At 38.5% G+C, this 21,086-nt stretch overlaps 1 protein-coding gene across 4 annotated transcripts in view; it reads right to left on the bottom strand.

Moving 5' to 3' along the window:
- ZNF385D (zinc finger protein 385D) overlaps positions 1–21,086 on the bottom strand; it is a 436,474-nt gene that overhangs the window by 139,772 nt on the left and 275,616 nt on the right. For all 4 annotated transcript variants that reach the window (XM_033053704.2, XM_033053719.2, XM_033053712.2 and 1 more), the window contains one exon: positions 7,602–7,744. In XM_033053704.2, coding sequence (XP_032909595.1) covers positions 7,602–7,744 — 143 coding nt within the window. The remainder of the gene's footprint in view (positions 1–7,601; positions 7,745–21,086) is intronic.

Here is a 21,086-nt window from a genome sequence, read left to right on the forward strand (position 1 = left end):
GCCCTGAGATCCAATCCTATCTTGGGCTGTGTCCAAAGCAGCATGGCCAGCAGGTAAAGGGGAGGGATTCTGCCCCTCTGCTTCCCTCTGGTGAAACCCCACGTGGAGCACTGTATCTGGCTCTGGGCTCCCAGCACAGGGAGGACCTCTTGGACGGAGTGCAGAGGAGGGACACCAAGTTGATCAGGAGGATGGAGCATCTCTCCTGAGAGGAAAGGCTGAGAGAATCATGACTATTCAACCTGGAAAAGAGAAGGTTTCAGGATGACCTAGTTGTGGCCTTCCAGGCTTTCCTACTTACAGGAAAGACCAAACAAGACTATTTACAAGAACATGTAGTGACAGGACAGGGAAGAATGGGCTCTAAATGAAAGCGGTTTAGATTTGATATTAGGAAAAAAATATTTACTGTAAGGATGGTGACGCACTGGAACAGGTTGCCCCATGGGAGTTATTCAAGGCCAAATTTGATGAGGCTTAGAAGTACTTTGAAGTACTGCTAGACCACAATAAGGTCACCCCAGAGTTTTTTCTTCTCCAGACTGAGCAACCTCATTTCTCTCAAGTCTTTCCTCATAGGAGAGGTGTTTCACTGCCCTGATAATTTTCCTGACCCTCATAACCTGCTTTAATATGTCACAGTCTTTCATTGGGGGCCTTAGAATAGGATGTTGTGCTCCAGCTGGGGGTTGTATGAGAGTAGAATACAGAATCACCTCTCTTGATCTAGTGGCCACATTGCTTTTGATGCAGCCCAAGCTACAATTGTCTTTCTGGGCTGCAACTCCACTTTGCCAGGTCATGATCAATTTTTCATGCATCAATACCCCAAAGTCCTTCTCCACTGGGCTGCTCTCAATTGTTGGAGCTCCCAGTCTGTACTAATATGAGGTACAGCTCTGACCTCGGACTTTGTGAGCTTCACATGGGCTCAATGTAAGCAATTCCAAACACAGATCAGGAATGCTGCTAAAACATAAGATAATTCTAAGAGAAAAATTAAAAAAAATTGCTGTTTTCTGGGTATAAACTTGCAGAAAGCCCAACTACAAGTCGTATTATAGACTCATAGATATAGAGGAAAAGAGAGGAAAAAAAAATAAAGGAGGTTGCAAAGGGACTAAGGACAGATACTCCTCAGTGCATCAAGTCCAAAGACCATAACAGCCATGACTCTGGAGACAGGTCCTAGGGACCTGTGACACTACAAGCAGAAATAACATCCATGCAGTCACAGGTGACCATGCTTCAGGAACACTCATTTGTACCAAGTCAAAATATAATCTCTCCTCCCTGTGCAAGGCATAGAGTGTAGACCATACATAAGAGCAGCCAGAGTATGCCTAGAGATCTGGATCCAGCCTAATCTGACTCAAAACTGGAAAAAAGGCAAAAAGCTTAATTTCTTGATGTTCCCTGAGCTTTGCATCTTTCCTCTGCATCAGTAAATCAGTGTTTTACTGGTGTTTCAAACAGAACCCAGGGTGTAGCTTAAGGATTTAAGTGGATGAGAAATAAATCTGGTCAAATCAAGTGACTGAATATTTCATACTGATGTTGATTCATTCCTGTTTTGCAAGAACCAAACAAAAACATCTAAATTGCCAGGATTTTCTTGGGTTTGCTCATTTTCTAATTCCTCTACTTCTGCTGCAGACTTAATTAAACATTCTGGGTAGCAATGAAAATGTTATTATAATAAAGAATTCCTGAGCCCAGTCATTATTTTTGTATTGTTCCCTAACATTCAGCTAAACAGCAACAGAGATATAGACTGTAAAGAAGAGTATAGCCATCTTACAGCTTAACTGTCACGCTATGTAAGGAAATGAGGATGTCAAACCCTCAGTTTCTAGATACCTGTAAATGTACAACTACTCGAAGATTGGCCATATAAGTAATAAGCCCCTCTGACAAAAATTTGGTGCACTACAGTTCTCCACTTGATAAAAGGCCTTCTCATGGAAATAACATTAAAAATCAGCACAAACCATATTTTAGCTGCCAAGTTCTTCTATATAGGCAATATTCCATTTTGATTCACATCTGACTTAGGCCATTGTGTTGTTGCCTGATTATCCTCTTCTGGAAACAAAGCATTCTGACAAGCATGTCATCACTCCTGAACATAAAAGGATTTTATATGATGAGGAAAAATAGTCTTGTTATGCTACTCTACTCAATTAAGTCAGAAAGCATAAAAGAAAATCATTACGTAGTGGCATACAAAAAATTGACTTTGTTTTGTAATTTTCAGGCCAATAATGCTTAAAAAAACTAACATATATTTCAAGGTCCTCCTCCAGTCTTCACTATCCAAACACTACTCCTTATTCATAACATCGAGAAAACCGGCACATCATTTCTGCAGCACATATCTCTCTTCTAGATAAAATAGCTATCCAGGACAAGAGCCTCAGGACAAGATTTTTTAAATCTCTTCTGACAGCTTTCTGACGGGTTTTCTCCACATTTTCCAACATAACGCTTCCCAGAAATACTTCTCAGCAAGCAGGTTTTCCACACTGCCCATTTCTATCAGCTGTCTGGTCGCAATAGGGGAAGACTATACATACAAACACAAGTTTCTTCTCTATAAAGAGAGAGTGCAGCCTTTGTGCTGCCCTAGAAGCTGCTAGGTTGCTGCAGAGGGTGGTTTTCAGGAAGCAAGAAGCACCACATTGGAACTCCAACCCAAGCTGCCACTGGAGCCCCAACCTAGGGGCAATGGACACAGCTAACTCCTCCTCCTCCTTTCCCATAACCAGGGAGAGGTGAAATATGAAGCTCTTAATACAGCACCTGGGGCTATTAGCACAGAAAAAGGAAAATCAGGGAACTGAGCAAGGATTACTACAGATGGATCATAAGAAACATGCCTGCACAGTAACAGTCCACTTTCTATCCACGTTTAGTACAACTCCAACACTGCCACTGCTCTTCCAAGCCATACTTTTCCAGTCAAAACTGTAGTAATGTCTCTTTCCAAAGGATGTTTATTTGGGAAACTTTCTATTAGCAACAAGGCTTTCATTTGGAGTTAGGGATGGAGCTTTTCAAGCAGCATCACTCTCTCTCTAAGCACATATTCAGATCTTCTACACTGTGTACCTCTTCCATTACAGATTGTGCTCATACTACAAATTGTGATAAAATGTTTTTTTAGAATTTTTTTCAGAAAAATTGTTAGCATATCCTTCAAATAATAAACAAACAAGGAGTGCAATGCACTGTCCAATTTTCTACCTTGTAATGGCAAATGTCCTGCAGTTTCAACTTTAAATTCTGTCTCCTGCTTAGGAGTCTGAAGTATATAATTCTGAGAGCTTTGGAAATAGGTAAAACCTAATTTCTGATGCATCTGTGCTTTGGAGACTACAAAAAATGTCTACATGAGATTTTTCTCTGTCATAGGGTCCATCAGCTTAGGATTGATGTTGGATGTCTTTTAAAAATAAGGATCTCCTCTTAGACCAGAGACTCATCAATATTTTTCTGCAAGTTAATTAACTTCTAGACTTTGATGCTTTGTGAAATTTTTCCACAACAAACCATTAGCTCATGAACAGAATATGCACATTCACATGCAAAGAGCAGTGCATGTTTTATACAACTGTTAAAGCTTTGCATCTCTAAGAATTAATTCTTAGAAATACACAGACTTAAAACTTCTCCCTCTGCAGATGAAAATGCAGAAACATACCTAATGTTTAATAAATTATCTCAAACTATTTTCAGAACAATTCAATTATTTTTATATTCCTCTGAAAGTTTTCAAATCATAGTTGAAAAAGCTACATAAACATTTTTAATAACCGTACTCATCCGGTTGATTCATGTTATTAGATCAGATAAACTTGCAATGAACCTGGGATTCTTCAGGGTCGGTTCCAGTGGGCTGTTTTCAGTTTAAACAGCTGTGTTGTTACAATTTCCTTTTACACGAGACTTGAGGGTACCCATTTGCTTCACAATTAAGAGCACAGCACCTACAAATGTTCAGCTAAGCAGATTGTTAATTGCTATGTTTGCTTTACACGTTCTTGTATAAATAGAAAATGTTCCTCCTGAAACTGAATGGTTTGAAGGTTCAAACTTTGTCTTCCTGACTTTTCTCAGGTTCCTCAGTTTTTAACTTTGCCCTCTACTCTCTGTCTGGGGATATTACTGATAAAGGTTTGCATACTCCATGTTCTCTGTTCTAGTCTCTGCTTCACTGAAAGCTTTTGCCTTTGTGGAAATCAGTGATGAACGTTTTCTTCAGAAGCAGCCAGCAAAAACTGAATTTCTTTTAGAGCAAAGCCATCAGTAACAAATAAAGAAATGAACTGAAATAGAGTGAAAAAAGTTATAAAATACACCTTACTAGGATTATTTGCAATTCTTAAGGATAGTATTTGGTTTTATTAGTTCTTATGTACATGTCTGACTTTCTCCATTGGTAAGTTACTTTTGCTTTTACCTCTCCTAATCTTTCTATCCAGGTCATCTGAATCCTCAAATTCCCTGAAGACTGTCTTCAGACAAAATTAGAGACACAAATGCTTAATAAATGGGAGCATTCCTCTGTAAACATACAATACAATGTCAGCACTTCTGTCATCTGATTTCTGAGTGGAATTTAATGTATAAGCTGTTAATAGCTTATGACCTGTCCTATAATGTGGTATTCATCTAAATGTAGATGCAGCTGAGCCAGTCCCTCATTATAATATGAATAAATGAATGAGAACTTTCAGGGTTCACTTCACTTCATGCCAAACTAGACATATAGCTTGCATTCCAAGCTACCTTTGTGCATTTTTATCCATGCATAACTTGGAGAAATTGCTGTTCTTCTCCATTATATTTTGTGAAGAACCTTAGGCTGATTAGCTCAGATGCCTGTGTCCATCACAACCAAACTCTCATGCTAATTAAGATTGCCAGAGACTACTTTTTATCTCTGAAACATGTCTGAACTTTTATTCGTTTCCTCTTGGTCATGCTATTCTGAAGTGAAGGCTGTTGAGTAGTGGCCTATAAATGGCCAAAATTCTAGACTTCCCTCTAGCCTTTTGGGAAGAAGTCCAGATATGCTGTCAAACACATTAGGTCCTGTGGAATTTGTTCCTGTGTGAGGGTCAAGAGGTCTTTAGAAATCCATTTCCTACGTCTCAATTTATGATCCTCATGTCTCAGTCAAAGGAAATGCTAATTTATTGACAACATGAGAAAGAACATCCAGTTCAGGTATTCTGTTATGGATCACTTGCTTAACCTGGGTTTAGCCACAGAGCATAAATGATACTCCACAGACACTGTGTAGGATTGTCAGGGAAGTCTATGAAGATAAAGCATCATTAACATCGTGAAGAGGCATATTTACGAAGATAATTTTTTTATTAAACACTTTTTTTCTGTCTCACATTCACATACTGAAGCCCCTGTCAGAAGTTCTGTTTAAAGTCTGACATGATGTGTGGGTTACCTTCTTCTTGGGCTGATAACAGTCAGCAGCTGATGCGTCCCCAAAAGTTTCATTGGGTTTGGAGAGCATTTCTGGAGCTATGCAAAACTACTCAGCTAGTCTATAGATTTGAAGGTTGCTGCTAACCATCCCTGGCATATGAGCTAAACATAGCAGCGTTCAATAATGTGCTGTTCACAAAGAAAATGGGAACACAGAGGATGATGCTGCATGTCAGCACACATGATGAGAAGGCAGAGGTCACTTTGCAAGGCATAAAGTATGAGCAGCAAGGCAGGTGACAACAGCTCTGATGACAGCATCCTCACACTCAGGCCTGACATATCTGCCAAAGGTGGACTTGGCAGATGGCCACACATCACAGGAAGCAGTATTTTGCATGGGAACATACTTCAGAGTGCTGTTAAAAAGGGCTTCAAGTCCCACTCCTGAAAACTAGGCTCACTTTAACTGTGCTCTCACCAAATTATATGCTACTAAGATAATGTTCAGGAATAACATGGTTTTGATATGAGTCTATTTTTACTTTCTTACTTCCAGATTAATATGAGCATGACTTATCCATCCCTCCCTCAAAATAATTATAGTAGCAAAGCAGTCTGTGAAAGAAGAAAGAAACTGGAAATCTATAGAGTAACAAAGGATTAACAATTATTAACATTCATCATTAAAATTCCATTTCAGTTATATAATTAAACAACTAGCAAAACAATCTGAAGACTCTGAACCATGGAAAATCCTGAGAAAAAAATATGAGAAATTCTAATAGATATCTTTTAAAAATTCAGCTGGTCTATTGTTGTAGCTACAAACAGTGATCACAAGGCACAAGTGGTTAAAAGAACTAAACTCTAAAGCACACCAAAAAGTCTAAAGTTGCATCCATTTCATTATGGGTTATTATGTGCTTGGTTAAACCCAGCACATTTTAAAACCTTGCGGCATACAAACACACTTTTTAAATTTAAAGAAGTCGACTTATTGTTTCTGTGCATTTTAAGACTTGTAGCTTGTAGTTTCTCTGTTAATGTTGTGAATTTCTTGAATTTAAGATTGTATAAATAGTTTTGACAATTAGCTTATTTTAATTACTTTAAAGCAAAATGAACATCTATGAAAGGTAAAAAATAAACATTTAATTAGAGAAATAGGCTACTGATTGCTATAAATTGTTTCTAGAATGCACATGTTCTTCATGTTATTTTACTACTCTTAATTATTTTAATTAAGATTTCTGCATGTCAATTAGAATTGGTTCATAATGGAAAATTCTACCCCCTCTGTGTCTCTCAAAATAGGTAAGCACGCATTCTTAAGAGGGGTTTTTGCATATGGAGTATATGAAAATAAGGAAAAAAGCATCCAAAAAGTTATTGAAAAGGTGCATAATTCTATAAAGTCAAAATTAGCATAAAACCAAAGTAGACCCTTTTTTTGAGCATTAATTATCTGAGTCTGAAACAAGAAAAACGGAACATTGATGACATATGTCAGTAAAATAATTAAAATACAAAGAAGGAATGGGATTTTCACAATCATACATAACATGACTAAATAAAACAAAAATGTGAGATATCTATCCTAGTTTAAATCTAAGACATGAGAAATAACACATCTTAACCTGAAAAAAATACCCTTGATTGTTTGCTATTGAATAGCTCACACAGAAGCTAATACTGTTCTCATTCTTACTTTATTTGCCCCAACAGAGTTTTCTTCTTTAGGCTCTGTAAATTTTTAGTATTTCTCAGGAAGTGTGTTGGAGATGGGATGTAGAATCCCATTGCTCTGAAACTTTCCCTCTCTGAGAGTAGCAGTGAACTGTAAATTAGTGAAGCTCTGCACGTCCTAAATTACTGTGGAAAATTCACAAGCCCTGGGACTGAATGTGGCCTGAAACTTTATTGCATGTCACTCGGGATCATATAATTTTTTTTCCTCCTACATTTCTCTGACTAACACTCAGGTAGGCTTCAATTTACAGCCCATCAGCGTGTCTGAAAGAGCTATTTGGCCCTCAGTAAGGGAGAGGATATTCCAGGTTTAATGGAGTACATAAAATCTTCCTTTGTGCCCTCTTGAGTCTTTCACAGAAGCTGTGGCTCAGTGTAGCTGTTGGGAGGGTACTTACTGCATTGAAGTTGGGGAAGAGATTCACTGCTGCGGCAGTGTCCAGAGGAAATGGGAGGAACGGCTTAATATCCAGCGATGGCTGCAAGGGTGGTGCAGGAGGACGCACAAGGGCTGGAAGAGCAGGGCTCTGGCATGTACCACCTACACGTACAGAGACAGAAGGCATTCAGCAAGTGACGTGATTAGCAGGAGGTGGGATAAAAGCCAGTACACACACACACACACCTACACAGCAACAATAAAAAGACAATGTTGGCTCAAATAAATACATTTTGACTTGTCCGAAAATTACTGCGTTACTGAAAAAGAAGCACAGCTGACCCAATGACTGAGTTGGTCATAATTTTTTGCCAGCAATTGCTTCAAGTTTCAGTCTACCATGATTAGAATTACCTTATAAAACATTTATTTCCATGGACAGTCTGGAACTACAGTTCAGCATATGTCTAACTTCCCTTGAAAGCTTCAGCTAGTCTCAGTCTCTTATAATTGCAGTGTTTCATCCCTACCCTGTTGCTCAACCCTACAAAGGCAGATTATTAAAAAAGATAAAGAACAACTTGCTATTCAGCTCAGCAAAAGTCATGCTATTTGAGGACTTCTGATGTTTTTAATTAAATGCTCTCTCATGGAGCCAACAGCTTCCATTTCAACCTAAACCTCACAAACACAACATACCTTGCTGCCTCAACAGTTGATCAATACGAATCTAAAAATAACAATTTCAGGAGCCACTGAAATTCTGCTTATGGCAAGGTACTGATGAACACTTTCTGCTCTTTGCAAGGGGCGGAGCTGATTCAGACTGTGCAGCAGAAAGCTCCTCCCGGCTAACCACCAGCTCTGTGGGAACGTAATGCGAATGAAGAAATCCTCTTGCATACCAATAAGGCACTACGTGTTTGCAGTCGACCCTATTTTGCTTATTTGTTTGCCCCTGCCCACAGCCAGTTACAAGCTGGAAGGATCCAAGTTCATTCTCTGCTTTCAGTGTCTCCTATGCTGGTTGCATTCCAAAACATCAATTCCCTGTTAATTAAAGACTATTTGGATCCTAGGAAACTGTTAAAATATGCCAGTGTTCTTCTAATCTGAGAGGCAGGCAACAGACTGCAAAAACCTGCTGGTAAGAGTCCAAGAAACACTGAAAAAAAATGAAAGGGGAGTTTTACCCTACTCACTGAACAGAGACACAGGCAGACAGATCAACAGAGGGAGATATCTGAAATCTGTTTCTTTTTTTTTCTCTCATACATACAGACATTTCATTAGACAAGTTGCATACATCCTTTAGGAGCACTAATATAAAGTAGTCAGAATGATATATTAAATCACTCCATATTTGGCCAGCAAATCTGCTAACAAAGTTTGCCATGTCAAAACCAAATGACTTAATTAACCAGTTGTAGAAGATCATCCAAGTTCTGCTTCTAGGTATAAATTCAGCTGGAGCTAAATTTTGAAGACCGTATTTTTTACCAACTTTCCACTCCTCTGTGAAGTGTTTCACTGTGAATTACTAGTAAATTAAAGGTAGTGGATTAGGGATCAATACAATCTTGTGATGGTTTTTATACCCAAGAGTAACTGCCATTTTGGGGGTAGTTTCTACATTGTAAGTGTAGAATGTGGTGTAAGCGTAATGTAAGTGTATAAGAAACCAAGTCTTGGAATGCAGCAGCTGAGAATATAGCAAAATCAGAGCACAAGCAGCATAGAATTATCAAGTATTTGATTGCCATTGCTTTGGCAATTGCTACATTCCCATGACATTATTACAAAAACACTGTAAAAATAAATCTAACAGGTCAGAATGATGATAAGGCAGTGTTAAACATGCAAATCATACTTCGGCATAGGAAAGACCCATAAAGGTACTTTTTAAAATGCTGGAAATACTTAGCTTTACCTATATAAAACTTTCACATATCATGAAAGAAAGAAGTCACTCTTAGTAAAGCAAAATATACAGATTGGACCTGAGATTGTACAGAATCACACAGAAATTTCAAGGTGCATTTGCCTGGCAATAGCAAAGAATTTGAGGCTAATCAAACATTCTGTAACTCATGAATACAAATGTAAACTGGACTGAAAAATGTCACTTGTGCTTGGGGACACAGCTCATTGGGTATATTATTGCAGAGCTATGGAGAAGAGCTTCACAGGTTCGGATTACCTAGAGCCACAGCATTGCTGTCCCAAACTCATCTAAGATACCAAGCCACAGAGGATGAAATATTTCTATTCTGTGATCCTTTCCTGTGGCATGACTCGGCACTCACGCACCTGCTGCTGCCAGCCAGTGCGATGCAAAGCCATCTGGGGACGAGAACAAGCTTTAAATGGAAAAATCCAGCCAGCTCTGCAGGACCTTGGCTGGGACTCAGAGCCTCTGGAACAGACTTTAAAATCTACCACAGTCCTGGCTACAGTGGCACAGAAAATTAGTATGTTCAGGAGCACAGCTGTTCTCTGTTTTTTCAATAGTATCAGACGTCCTTAAATGATGGAGCATGTGAGAGGCATCATGAAACCTGAACCTTTGCTTAAAAAAATTCTTTAATGTTTATGGCTGCAAATATTAACTTCTCTTTCCATTTAACACGCACAGTCATAGTCTAGAATCTGCAACAGAAAAACTGAAGCAATGGCAACCATTTTTGTGACTCAGCTTGGCTTGGACAACCTTTGAGAATGCCACTGTTAACTATTTCACACCTAAACCATCAGCAGAGGGATGGAGAGGGGTAGAAGTCCACTGGGAAGAGCTCTTTAAGAGTGCACACAGATAAATTCCAAGTGTTACAGAACGCTGGATTACAGTGAAGAACCATAAAATTTGCTTATGATGATTTCACTGTTGTGTAGGATAAGTCTCTCCACAAAGACCTCCATAGCATTCCCTTAGCAGATGCAGCACTGCTGATCAAGTCGCAATGAAGGTGAAGGTTCAATGTCAGCCTTTTTACAAGCTTTCTACCAGCAAGGTTTGGATAACATTGACCAATAAAACTAGGATAAAATCCCACAACACTGATAGGTTTTGTCCACAGCCTGTGCTTGATGTTCAGTATTACTGTTATTACCTGAAGTTCACATAGATAACCTTGTCTTTATGAGGAGCATGCTACAATTACTTAAAATGGCAGGATAAAAAAAAATTTTCTAATTCCACTCTTACAAGTTAGTGATGCTAGAGTCTCATGCCTTTCTAAAGAGGAGGAGAATCAGATTCTAAATGGGAGATGCATGTTCAGACATTTGAGAAATTCATAAATTCATGTCAATATTGTTACCCTAATTTTCTTTGCAGGGAGACCAAGAATAATACAACTTAAAGCTTAATTGCTTAAAAGCTTAATTGGCTCAGCATTTTGACCAAGTTTGAAGTAATAATTTGCTTCTTCAATTTTCAGACAATGTAAATCACAAAGGCAAGATAATCTCTTGGACAGAGGCACTGGCTATACATCCAAAGTAAATGTGAGCATACAACTTTGGCAAAAAGCTTGCAGCAAAGTTTTGCCCCTTCCTATACTACAGTTTTTGAGAACTCGTCCAATGCCAAACTGCATTTTTATGCAGGGATCCAGTTCTGTGTCTCCAGTTGGGACCAGAAATTTTGCCCTGCCACTGGGTAATCTGGTTTGCAATACAACACCATGTTGTGGGCACAGACAGCCCACCTGCTACAAAACCATGTGCACAACATGAGGTTCATGCTCTTGGTGACACAGCCCAATCAAACAGGTTCTCCTGAAACCACTGGTGATATGAACATCAGCACAAGACCTTTCTTGCCTGAACCAAGGGAATATGACAAAAACAGAAGAAGAGATGATTCCTGCCTGTTGTGCCTCAAACTGTCCATTCCATAAGAATTAGCACATTTTATTTGTTTTGAGTATTAATAGAAACAAATACTGGTGTCAAGCCTTTCCTCTGGTTCCCCTCTACCCCATTTTGACTTATGAGACCATGTTTCACTATGGAACTGAAAATAGATTTTAAAATGATAATCATTCAAAAAAAAAAAAGTATCATTAAAAATGCTAAAGTTTTAATCTTACCTTTTTTTTTTGTGACAATTCTTTACAAAAAGTTAAGACATTCTGGAGAAAATTTTGCTTTTAATGAAATAGCACTTACTGAAAAGAAAGTTTCCCATGTAAATTTTTGTGCCCAGTTCACCCAAAACTTTCCTTGGAGTGGTGTTAGGTAAAGACTCTAAACAGCTGTAAGTACTTACCCTAAAATCTGGATTAAGAGAATCACAAAGACTGACTATGCACAAAGGAAACCAAACAAAATAGCCCCAGAGTAAACAGACATCATAAAGCAGGGCGATTTTTAAAACAGGATAATAAATAGCAAGTTTCCTTAATGTTTTTCAAGCAGGCCAAGATCCCCATTCTTTAGGTTCCCTAACAAACAACTCAACCATTTCATAACCACCTATTACTATATTTTGGGACTTGGCCACAGAGAAAGTTACTTCACATCTTTCTTTGCATAGTCTTTCTTCAGGCACACCCTCCTTCCCAATCCTTCAAGTTTAAAATCAACTGCAGATTTAGTTTCCAGAAAAAGAATCACAAGATGCATTATCAAATAGTCCCTCCTAAGGAAAAATCTAGCTCAGCTTTTGCAGACACAAAAATGGAGATAATTTTTTGCAATGCATTTGAAACTTGGAGGTATGTAAACTGGGCAGAAACTCTAAACTAATACCCCATTAATCTAAATCTTTTGCAGTTCTTCCATCACTATTACAACCATAAACACTAAGTGAAAAAGCAAATCTCGTCAGAATTTTATTTTCATTCCTTCATTACTTTGTGATTTTTTACTTCTGCCCATGTGCGTGACTATTTTGAATACAGCAGACATTAATTAATGTACCCGTTCCCTTCCTTCCTAGAGTCTGAGTTGGTTTTCTGGATCATAAAGTGTTTTCTCTAAGATATGGATATTTCCATGTTTTACAACCCATCTCACACCTCTTTTAATATTTCCATGATAACTTGTCTGAGGTCAAAAAAATACACACATTCTGCCTTGGCAAAAGCTCAGAGAACCCTTCAGCTGGTATGACTCAGTGGAGAAGCTGGGAAAGTACCACACATTTCCAACTGAAAAGTTGACTTCTAGGAGACTTTAAAAGAACTTCAAAAGCTGTCATTAATATTTTTTTAATATAGGATCATAATATCTAAGAGTACACATGCAGTAAGCATTAAAATATATCCTCGAGAGCCTGAGATAAAACAGGAATTTTCAAGAAAATTTTCAAGAACACTGACTCAGGCTATTTTAAAGTATAAAAGGGAAAGGATATGTGGGGATCTCATGGTCTAGCTTATAAATGTTAATAAACTTACATTTGGATAACTCAATATTAGCTAGAACTTTTAATTTGTTATGAATTAAGTTTGCCAGTGGGCCAAAGAAAATATCTGGTATATTTGGAGGGATTTTTTCAAAAAGGCAATAAAGACACAAGCATTTAAGAACAGCAGGCTATCCATGGTGAATAATGCTATTTCATGATCTGAAATACCAGATATCACATTCATATTTTCAGAGAATCTGATAAAATTTTAAGACATCCAAAACCAAAGGAATAAACTTGTCTGAGATCTAACAGAGAAAATATGACATGAATTGTAGATGTGGATTTTAGGAATTAGGTTAATGTAATTTGTCATGGACCATAGTCACTAGTACTCTTTTTTTATCACTGTATGGTAATCTTCATTTTTACAACAGATACTTTTCTCAAAAACTGCTGAATGGTCCCTTTAAAGGTGAACTCAGTTCCATAATAAATAATATCAATGATCTAACTTGGCACCGAAAGATGAATCTCATTAAATCACCAAACTACTTATTTGTAGTTATTGTAATAAAGTGGCTAAAATACGAACTCAGCATACAGAAGGTTAGCTAACATGCAACCTGTATCTTTTATGCGCATAAAGAGATAAACTTTTGATTTTGAATTTGTATTTTTTATAAGTTACATATTATTACATATGAACTGAAAGGAGATTAGATGTAAAAAACCACAAGAATGGAGAATTTATTGCTCAGAAAATCTATTTTCTGATCACTTATAGTCTTAGAACTCAGGTTTTTGAAAGGGTTTTTCATTGTTTTGAGTGGTTTGATTATTTTTTAAAATTTATTTCTGTTAGAAGGGGAAATGAGAATTCTAAAGTGCTTTTGACATCTCTATTGTTCAAAGACTTTTTGGAGAGTGCTTTCATTATTTAATAATCTCCAAAAAATTTTTTTTAAAATGCAATAGCCACATTTAAACATAGCACTTTTACATATAATCACTCTTAGGTCCAGAAAAGAAAGAAAAAACTCAACTCTATCAAATATTTGAAGCCCATTTGAAAAGAAGAGCCTTCAAAATGAGACTCCAACCACACCAGCCTCGATGCTGCTGGCTCTCCTGAGACAGTTTGAGTACCAAGCACATTGTGTGGCCATACAAGCTTTCCTTTCACAGGTTTTGCTGTTAGCAATGCCAGCAGTGGTTAGACACTTTGAAGAGGATGAATGGAATACTGTCTCTGCTGCGGAGATCTGTGAGCAATTGATTTTTCAGTTCACTGGCCAAACCAAAAAATAGCGACAATTAGAGGGGGAGAAACCCCACCATTGTATCAACTGAAACTCTTCTTTCACCTAAAATGACACTCTACAAGTCCTACTTAGATACTTAACAGTTTTTATTATTTAAATATTGGCAAATTCAAACATCCAGATCATAACAATTCAAAATGACTCATTACAAAAATATTTTCTTCCCTTTATTTTTCCAGATTGGCACAGATCAGTACCCACTGTTTATTTATAGACAGAATTTTTCAGCACATACACTGTTCACCTGGAAAGTTTGAATCAACTCTGGTCATTTGTTGCTATTCAAAGTATTATTTTTTCTAGAGAAAATATTTATTCTCTGGTTCCTGCAAAGTGAGATAGTTCAGAAAATTAATTCTTTTTATTATTATTATTATTATTATTATTATTATTATTATTATTATTATTATTTATTATTATAGTTTTAGAAACCTTCATCTATGCATCATATAGTGTTTTTTAAAGTCTTTTTTTTCACACATACTAACATTTTGGAACACATAAGATCATATATCCCAATAATTTTGATTGGCAAATGTACTCCTCTAGGTGTAAATTTCTCTTTTCATTATGCAGAAACCTGTGAAACTACTGTTATGATGCTGGACTGGGGGAAATGCAGAGACAAATTTGCTTGCATACTCTGATATCCATTATGTCCTGTCATTATTTCTATTATATAAGTTAAACAAGCTCAGGCTTCTGCTCCCATTTTGCTACCCTTTTGCCTCCTGTTCCTTTATTATCTGCATTACAGGAAGATGTGCCCACCTTACAGACTTAATGAAGTCAAGTCTGACTGAATGGCATGGAAATGCTCAGCATTGGTGCATATCTAACCCAACTCAGGCCAGAAGACTAATTAACGTCAGAACTTCCTGTTAATCCCACAAAATATCACCTTGTTTGCCCCATATTTAAAATATGCTATGGACCCCAGGAAACACTCTACTGAATAAAATACTGGTGTGTTTTTGGTTTTTTTTTACATAATGTAAAAAACATGGTCTGAACTTCAGTATTTAACATTGTCAAGCAAGGAATTTGTCTAACTTAGTATGGGCCACATCATATATGGATTTTAAATTGCACAAGAGCAGAGACTTAGCTTTTTATTTTAGCAACATGACCTACCTAATTGAGCTCTTCAGAGTCCTTTGGGCTTTTATTGCAGTTGGTCAGACAAATTTGGATTTTTTTTTCCCTGTTGGAAACTGTTGGATCACTGAAAGTTAAATGATCCAAAATGAATGTTCCACTTTCTGCAAAGTTCTGCCTGTTTCTAGTATAAGGAAACAACTAGAAATTTTCCAGTTTGGTCAGCATGCTTATTACCAGCTGCCCATACCAAGTACCAGCCATGCCAACTACTAGAGAGCCAGAAAGCCCAAGACTGGAAGCCATGGCTTTGGAAAAGACAAACTGGAATGCCCATGAACCTCAGCCCCGCTCCCTCTTGAGAATGGCTTTTAAATTCTATTTGCCTTACAGAAAAAAAAAATTAAAAAAAAAAAATTAAAAAAAAAAAAAAATTAAATACCCAGCAGCCTTACTTTTTTTCTATGAAATTCCAGAGTTAATTCTCTGGACTCTTCTACCTGGCAAGAGATCATCCCCATTTTTCAGCTAGGAACCTAGGACAGAAGACAGCAAAAATCATCTTCTCAAAGCTTACACAGGAATCTGTGGCAGACAAAGAACCTGACCTCTAGGTCCCCAGATTTAGTGCTCTGAGCACTGCAATATCCTCTCCTGGTTGTAGGCTAATAGCAAATTGAACGTGCTTTCACTTAGATTTGAATGATCTCACAGACGATGTCAAAACTTGTTCTTCCTTCAGTGCCATAAATGCTAGAGCGAAGAGTAATTCACCAATGAGTCTACATCTGCACATGATTCTGTTTTCTTTTGGCAAACTATGCATCCCCAGCTCTATTTTACAGTTTCCTCCAATACTGCTTGTGCTTTATAATACTTTGTACTTTCTTCGGTAAGAAAGTGAATCCAAGGAAGTTAAACGCCTGTCTTGCACAGAGCAAGTTAGACATTTCTACCACCATGCAGTAATATCAGGATGGAAAAGATGGCTGAGAAGGGACCTTATCAACGTGTCGGAAGGGAGGGTGTCAATAGGATGAAGTTGGGCTCTGCCCAGTGGTGCCAAGTAATAGAGTAAGAGGCAATGGGTGGAAGCTGATGCACAGGAAGTTCCAGCTGAACATGAGGAAGAACTTCTTTACTGTGTGGGTGACTGAGCACTGGAACAGATTTTTCAGAATTTGGGGAGTCTCCCTTACCAGAGATACTCAAGGAATACCTGAATGCAATCCTGTGCCATGTGCTTAAGGATGACCTTGCTTGAGTAGGGAGATTGGACCAGATGAGTCACTGTGTTCCCTTCTAATCTGACTAATTCTGTGATTCTGTATAAAAAGCAGGTTTCTCTTTTCTTTTCCTTATGATCTTGGCTAGTTATTCCCACATAAAGCAGCTACCCTAGCATGATTTTCAGCGTGCAGCAGAAATATTTACTTTCAGACTCAAGCTAAGCTGGGAAGCATAGATGTTTTCAGAGGAGCACTACAACCCAATGAAGTTAGAGGAAGGGCACAGTGTTACAAATGTGCATTTCCCCAAAACCGCATGCATAGTGTTTCTTGACACCTTTAAGCTTAAAAACATATTTTGTCACAGTGTTGAACTGATTGCAGCATTATTTACTGACATATTGTGGATGTCTCCTAACCAGTGAGTCAGTATATGGTTTGTAGCCTCTATTGGAGAGATACCAGATCTTATCAGATCATGTCCAGCAAAAAACATGGTTACAAACTAACTGGATCTAAGCATTGAAACACAAGGAAGAAACTTCTGAAGTCGTTAAGATGCATCCCAAAGCACTCTCCCCTGAGGTCACAGCCTCCAGTAGATCCTAACCACAAAGATTCAAAAAAACCCCACCATAAATGAATAAGCTAAGCAAAAATACAGGCATCAGATAAGTATTATAAAAATCGCGTTAATTTTAAAGCTTTACACTTTTTGACATTTTAAAAAGTCTTTGACCTGGCATATTCTGCAGTTGAATTTTTCTGAGAGTTTTATAAAGGTCATGTTTATGGTATAATGAGCACAAATTTCCAAGGGTTATTAATCAGAACACTGTATTGCAAACAGATTTTGAAAGAATTTTTCATTTTTATGAATATATTGAATATGATGAATACATTATCAGCTTTAAAATGCTATTTTTCAAAAGCATGCTTGGGGAAGAAACAACTATTAACTTCTGGTGTCTTGAAATGAAACAAGCATATGACTGAGATGAATATGTAACTAATGTCATGAAATGGACACACTCCACTAGTAAACTCTATGAAGATAGTTCTGTGTAGCAATGCATCTTCTCTTTAGCACTAATAATTTCATTTAGCGTTAATAATTCACTGGAAAGTGTTCTTACACATTTGTAACTGCACAGTGCAAATGGAACTTCATGACAAGTTAGTGCCTGTTTCCAGAGTACCACTTCACTCTTCTGCTAGCTGTCAAACCTCTGTTGTTTTACTGAATAACAGGTAAATCAACTTCAGAAAGCTATGAAGTTAGGAGAAGGATGGCAGAATCTAAGCCAAAAGAGCAAAGTCAAAGCCAGGTCCACAGAGGTAGTAGAAGGGAAGGAAGAAGAGAGGTGCATTGAGAGAAAAAGTCTACAGTTTTGCAGCTGCACTTGGCTACGGGTGCCAAGAAAATACCTCTGTCAATCTATTCCAGTTTGCATAGCCTGAACCATGATTCTCTTCTGAATAAAGCTCACAGAGTTGCCTGTCTATGTGTATGTATGTGACAAAAACATAGTGAAATAAAATCACATTTTAAATTTTTCTTCCCCATGCACAAGGGCATAAATGCTTGCAAAATACATCAGAAACTACCACAGACTTAAAAGTTTTGATTCACAAAAAAACCCCCAACATATATGTTTAAAACTACCAGGTTTATGATCATTCAGAGGTAAGCAAAAGAGTAAGTGGAAAAAATCGAATGGAACCAAAAACACAGGATTTACTTCTGGATAGTGACCCTTGCCACAGCAGATAGAAGTAGGTTTTACAGGACATAAAGAACTTTTTAGTTCATGGTGGTTTGAAAGATACTTGATAAGAAAAATTATAGATAATATCATCATTTTTCCTGTACGTATCTATTCCTAAATTAAAAACACTTCAAGTTACAGTAATTTCACGAATACAAGCCGCACTGTTTTGACCAAAATTTTGCTCTCATACCGGGAATGCGGCTAATATTCAGGTGCGGCCAATATGTGAATAATTTTCTGACATTTTCAACCCTGGGAGCGCAAACCAAGTCAGTGCAAACTGCAAAGTCGAGCTCCTGCCAGTAAAACCCAGCATTTACGCGGTTTTTACAAATTGATACTCTGTTGCACGGCAGGTGGAGCTGCTCTGTGCAGGCAGCACAAGGGGTGGGGAAGGCGGGGCAGCTCTCTCCTGTTGGCCCCACGGCTCGGGGGAGGCAGGGACAGCTCTCTCCTGCTGGCCCCGCGGCTCGGGGGAAGGCGGGGCAGCTCTCTCCACTTGGCCCCATGGTTCGGGGGGCTCCCGTCCCCGCGTGGCACCGCCGCAGGAGCAGGCAGGCTACATCCCCACCTCCCATCGCTGCCGCAGGTGCCGGCGGGCTCTGTGCCCCCCCTGCCACCGTAGGGCAGTGCCGGGCCGGGGTGACCGAGCCCAGCGGTGGCGGTGGCCGGCCCCGAGCGGCCCTGCCGAGCGGCAGCGCTGAGCTGGGCCACCCAGCCCTGTCGGCAGCCCCGAGCCCTCATGGCCCGAGCTGAGCCAGTAAACCCCGCCCTGCCGCGATTCTGTTACTAATTGGCAACTTGGTTGCACGCGGGTCCTCGCTGCAAACACAGAGCGGCTTATACTCGGGTGCGGCTTATTTATGGACAAAAAAACAAAATGTTTGCCAACACCCAGCAATGCGGTTTATACTCAGTGCGGCTTGTATTCGTGAATTTACTGTATTTGGTTCAGGAACTTTTTCCAACATGAAATATCTTAACTCCCACTGTGAAGTAAATATCTGAAGTTCTTAAAGAAAATTAAACCAAAACAGCAAACACAAATATCTTTCTTTTTCAGGATGCAAAGCCAGAAAAGTCCTATTAGATCACATGGCCTAGTTGTCTCCAAACTCCAACCCATTACTTTTCATTAAACTTCTGCTATATTTTATTGAAACGAAACAAGTTTGGTCCTCAGGAGATACAGCTGTTCATGCAAAAAGCAAGAGCCTGAGGCTTTGTGACTGAGAGTTTCTGGAAGAAATTGATGCAAAACTGAAGTTTTCCTAGCAGGCAACCCATGCTTTGTATGGAGAAGCAAAGTAAAAGCAGACAGTGCTTGACAGTTTGTTGCCCACACAGAGACAGGGGAAGAGAGGGATGAAATATTTAGTTAACTACTAAGTTGGAACCTTTCTAGGACAGAATTTTATGCCATCTCAAATCACACATGCACTGTGTTAGCCATGACTATACCCTGAATTTTCATCAGCAGGCAATTAAACAAAAAAAAAGTCAGTTGTTGTCCCAGGGAGAGAAAAATATCCCTATCTTCTGCTAAGTACCCGAGTACTTGAAGATTAGATTAGAGACACTCCCCTCAGCATTAAGCAACAGAAATCAGCTTACATCTTAATGGAACTGTGCCATCAGATGTTGCTTTCTTGCCCCACTGCCAAAAAGTCCAGGTTCAAGTTGAACACTCACACAAGACAAAAGCGTGACCACTAACAACACAGCAGCCTTCCAGCATAAGGGGAAGAGGAATTCACCAGGAATTTGCAGATCACTCCTGACTTGCTATGAACCTTTTTGCTGTCCTGATAAACCAGTCAGCCATTCTTCATGTGTCAGAAAAAAGCTAGGGATGCAAATAATCAGCAGTTCTGCTCTGCAGGACAGAGCTTTGAGTTCAGCACGAGAACCACAAAAGGAGAGCTGGTGCTGATAGAGCACAAAACCCTGAAGGCAAGGAGTTCACATCCAGTTTGGGAGAGAGAAAATGGAGGGGAAGGAAGGGGAATTAAGATGGCAGAAGACAAAACAAGACTGGAAACAAAAAAAATAGGATGTTGGAAATCAATGGGAGAAATTTGAACCTCAGCCAGAATCAATTCAACTGTTGTCTTCTGGAAATTCTATATCCGGTCAAAGATTTAATTTTAATAATGTTTAAATAGGACATGTTATAGTCTACTTAAATAATAGTAATTGTGTAACTCTATTGTATCTACAAATTACATATTTGCCAAACATTATTTAGTGGAATCGCATGCTGCTCTTGTGCTGTTCAAATGATTTTACCCTTATTTTTTCCCTTTTTAAACAGAGGTAAACATGTCATATGATATGCTGGAAAACAGTTAACACAGAACTAACTGTTAATTTACAGTATATGCTGGTGAGTAAATGTTTTTATTTCCATCGAAAAACTGTAATTGTGCTTCTACATGTAAAAGTACAAATTCCAAAGAACTGACTCCACTGCCCAAGCAGGGTACCTTCATTCTCGCTAACAGATCCCAGCCATAACTCTTCTGCAACAGGGAAAACACAACAAAACAGACTATATTGAATTCACTTTTGTAAACTTCTTTATTCCCTGTCATAAGGGACCGGTTTGAAACCATGTTTTAATAATCCTTGAATCAGGCTGTGGGTTTGCACATGCCACTGCAATTACGAAGTTAGGGATAATTTATTCTTCTGTGCTAATTCGGCTGATGCTTTGCTTCAAGA

The sequence above is a fragment of the Catharus ustulatus genome, chromosome 1, assembly GCF_009819885.2.
Source record: "Catharus ustulatus isolate bCatUst1 chromosome 1, bCatUst1.pri.v2, whole genome shotgun sequence".
NCBI classification, from domain to species: domain Eukaryota; kingdom Metazoa; phylum Chordata; class Aves; order Passeriformes; family Turdidae; genus Catharus; species Catharus ustulatus.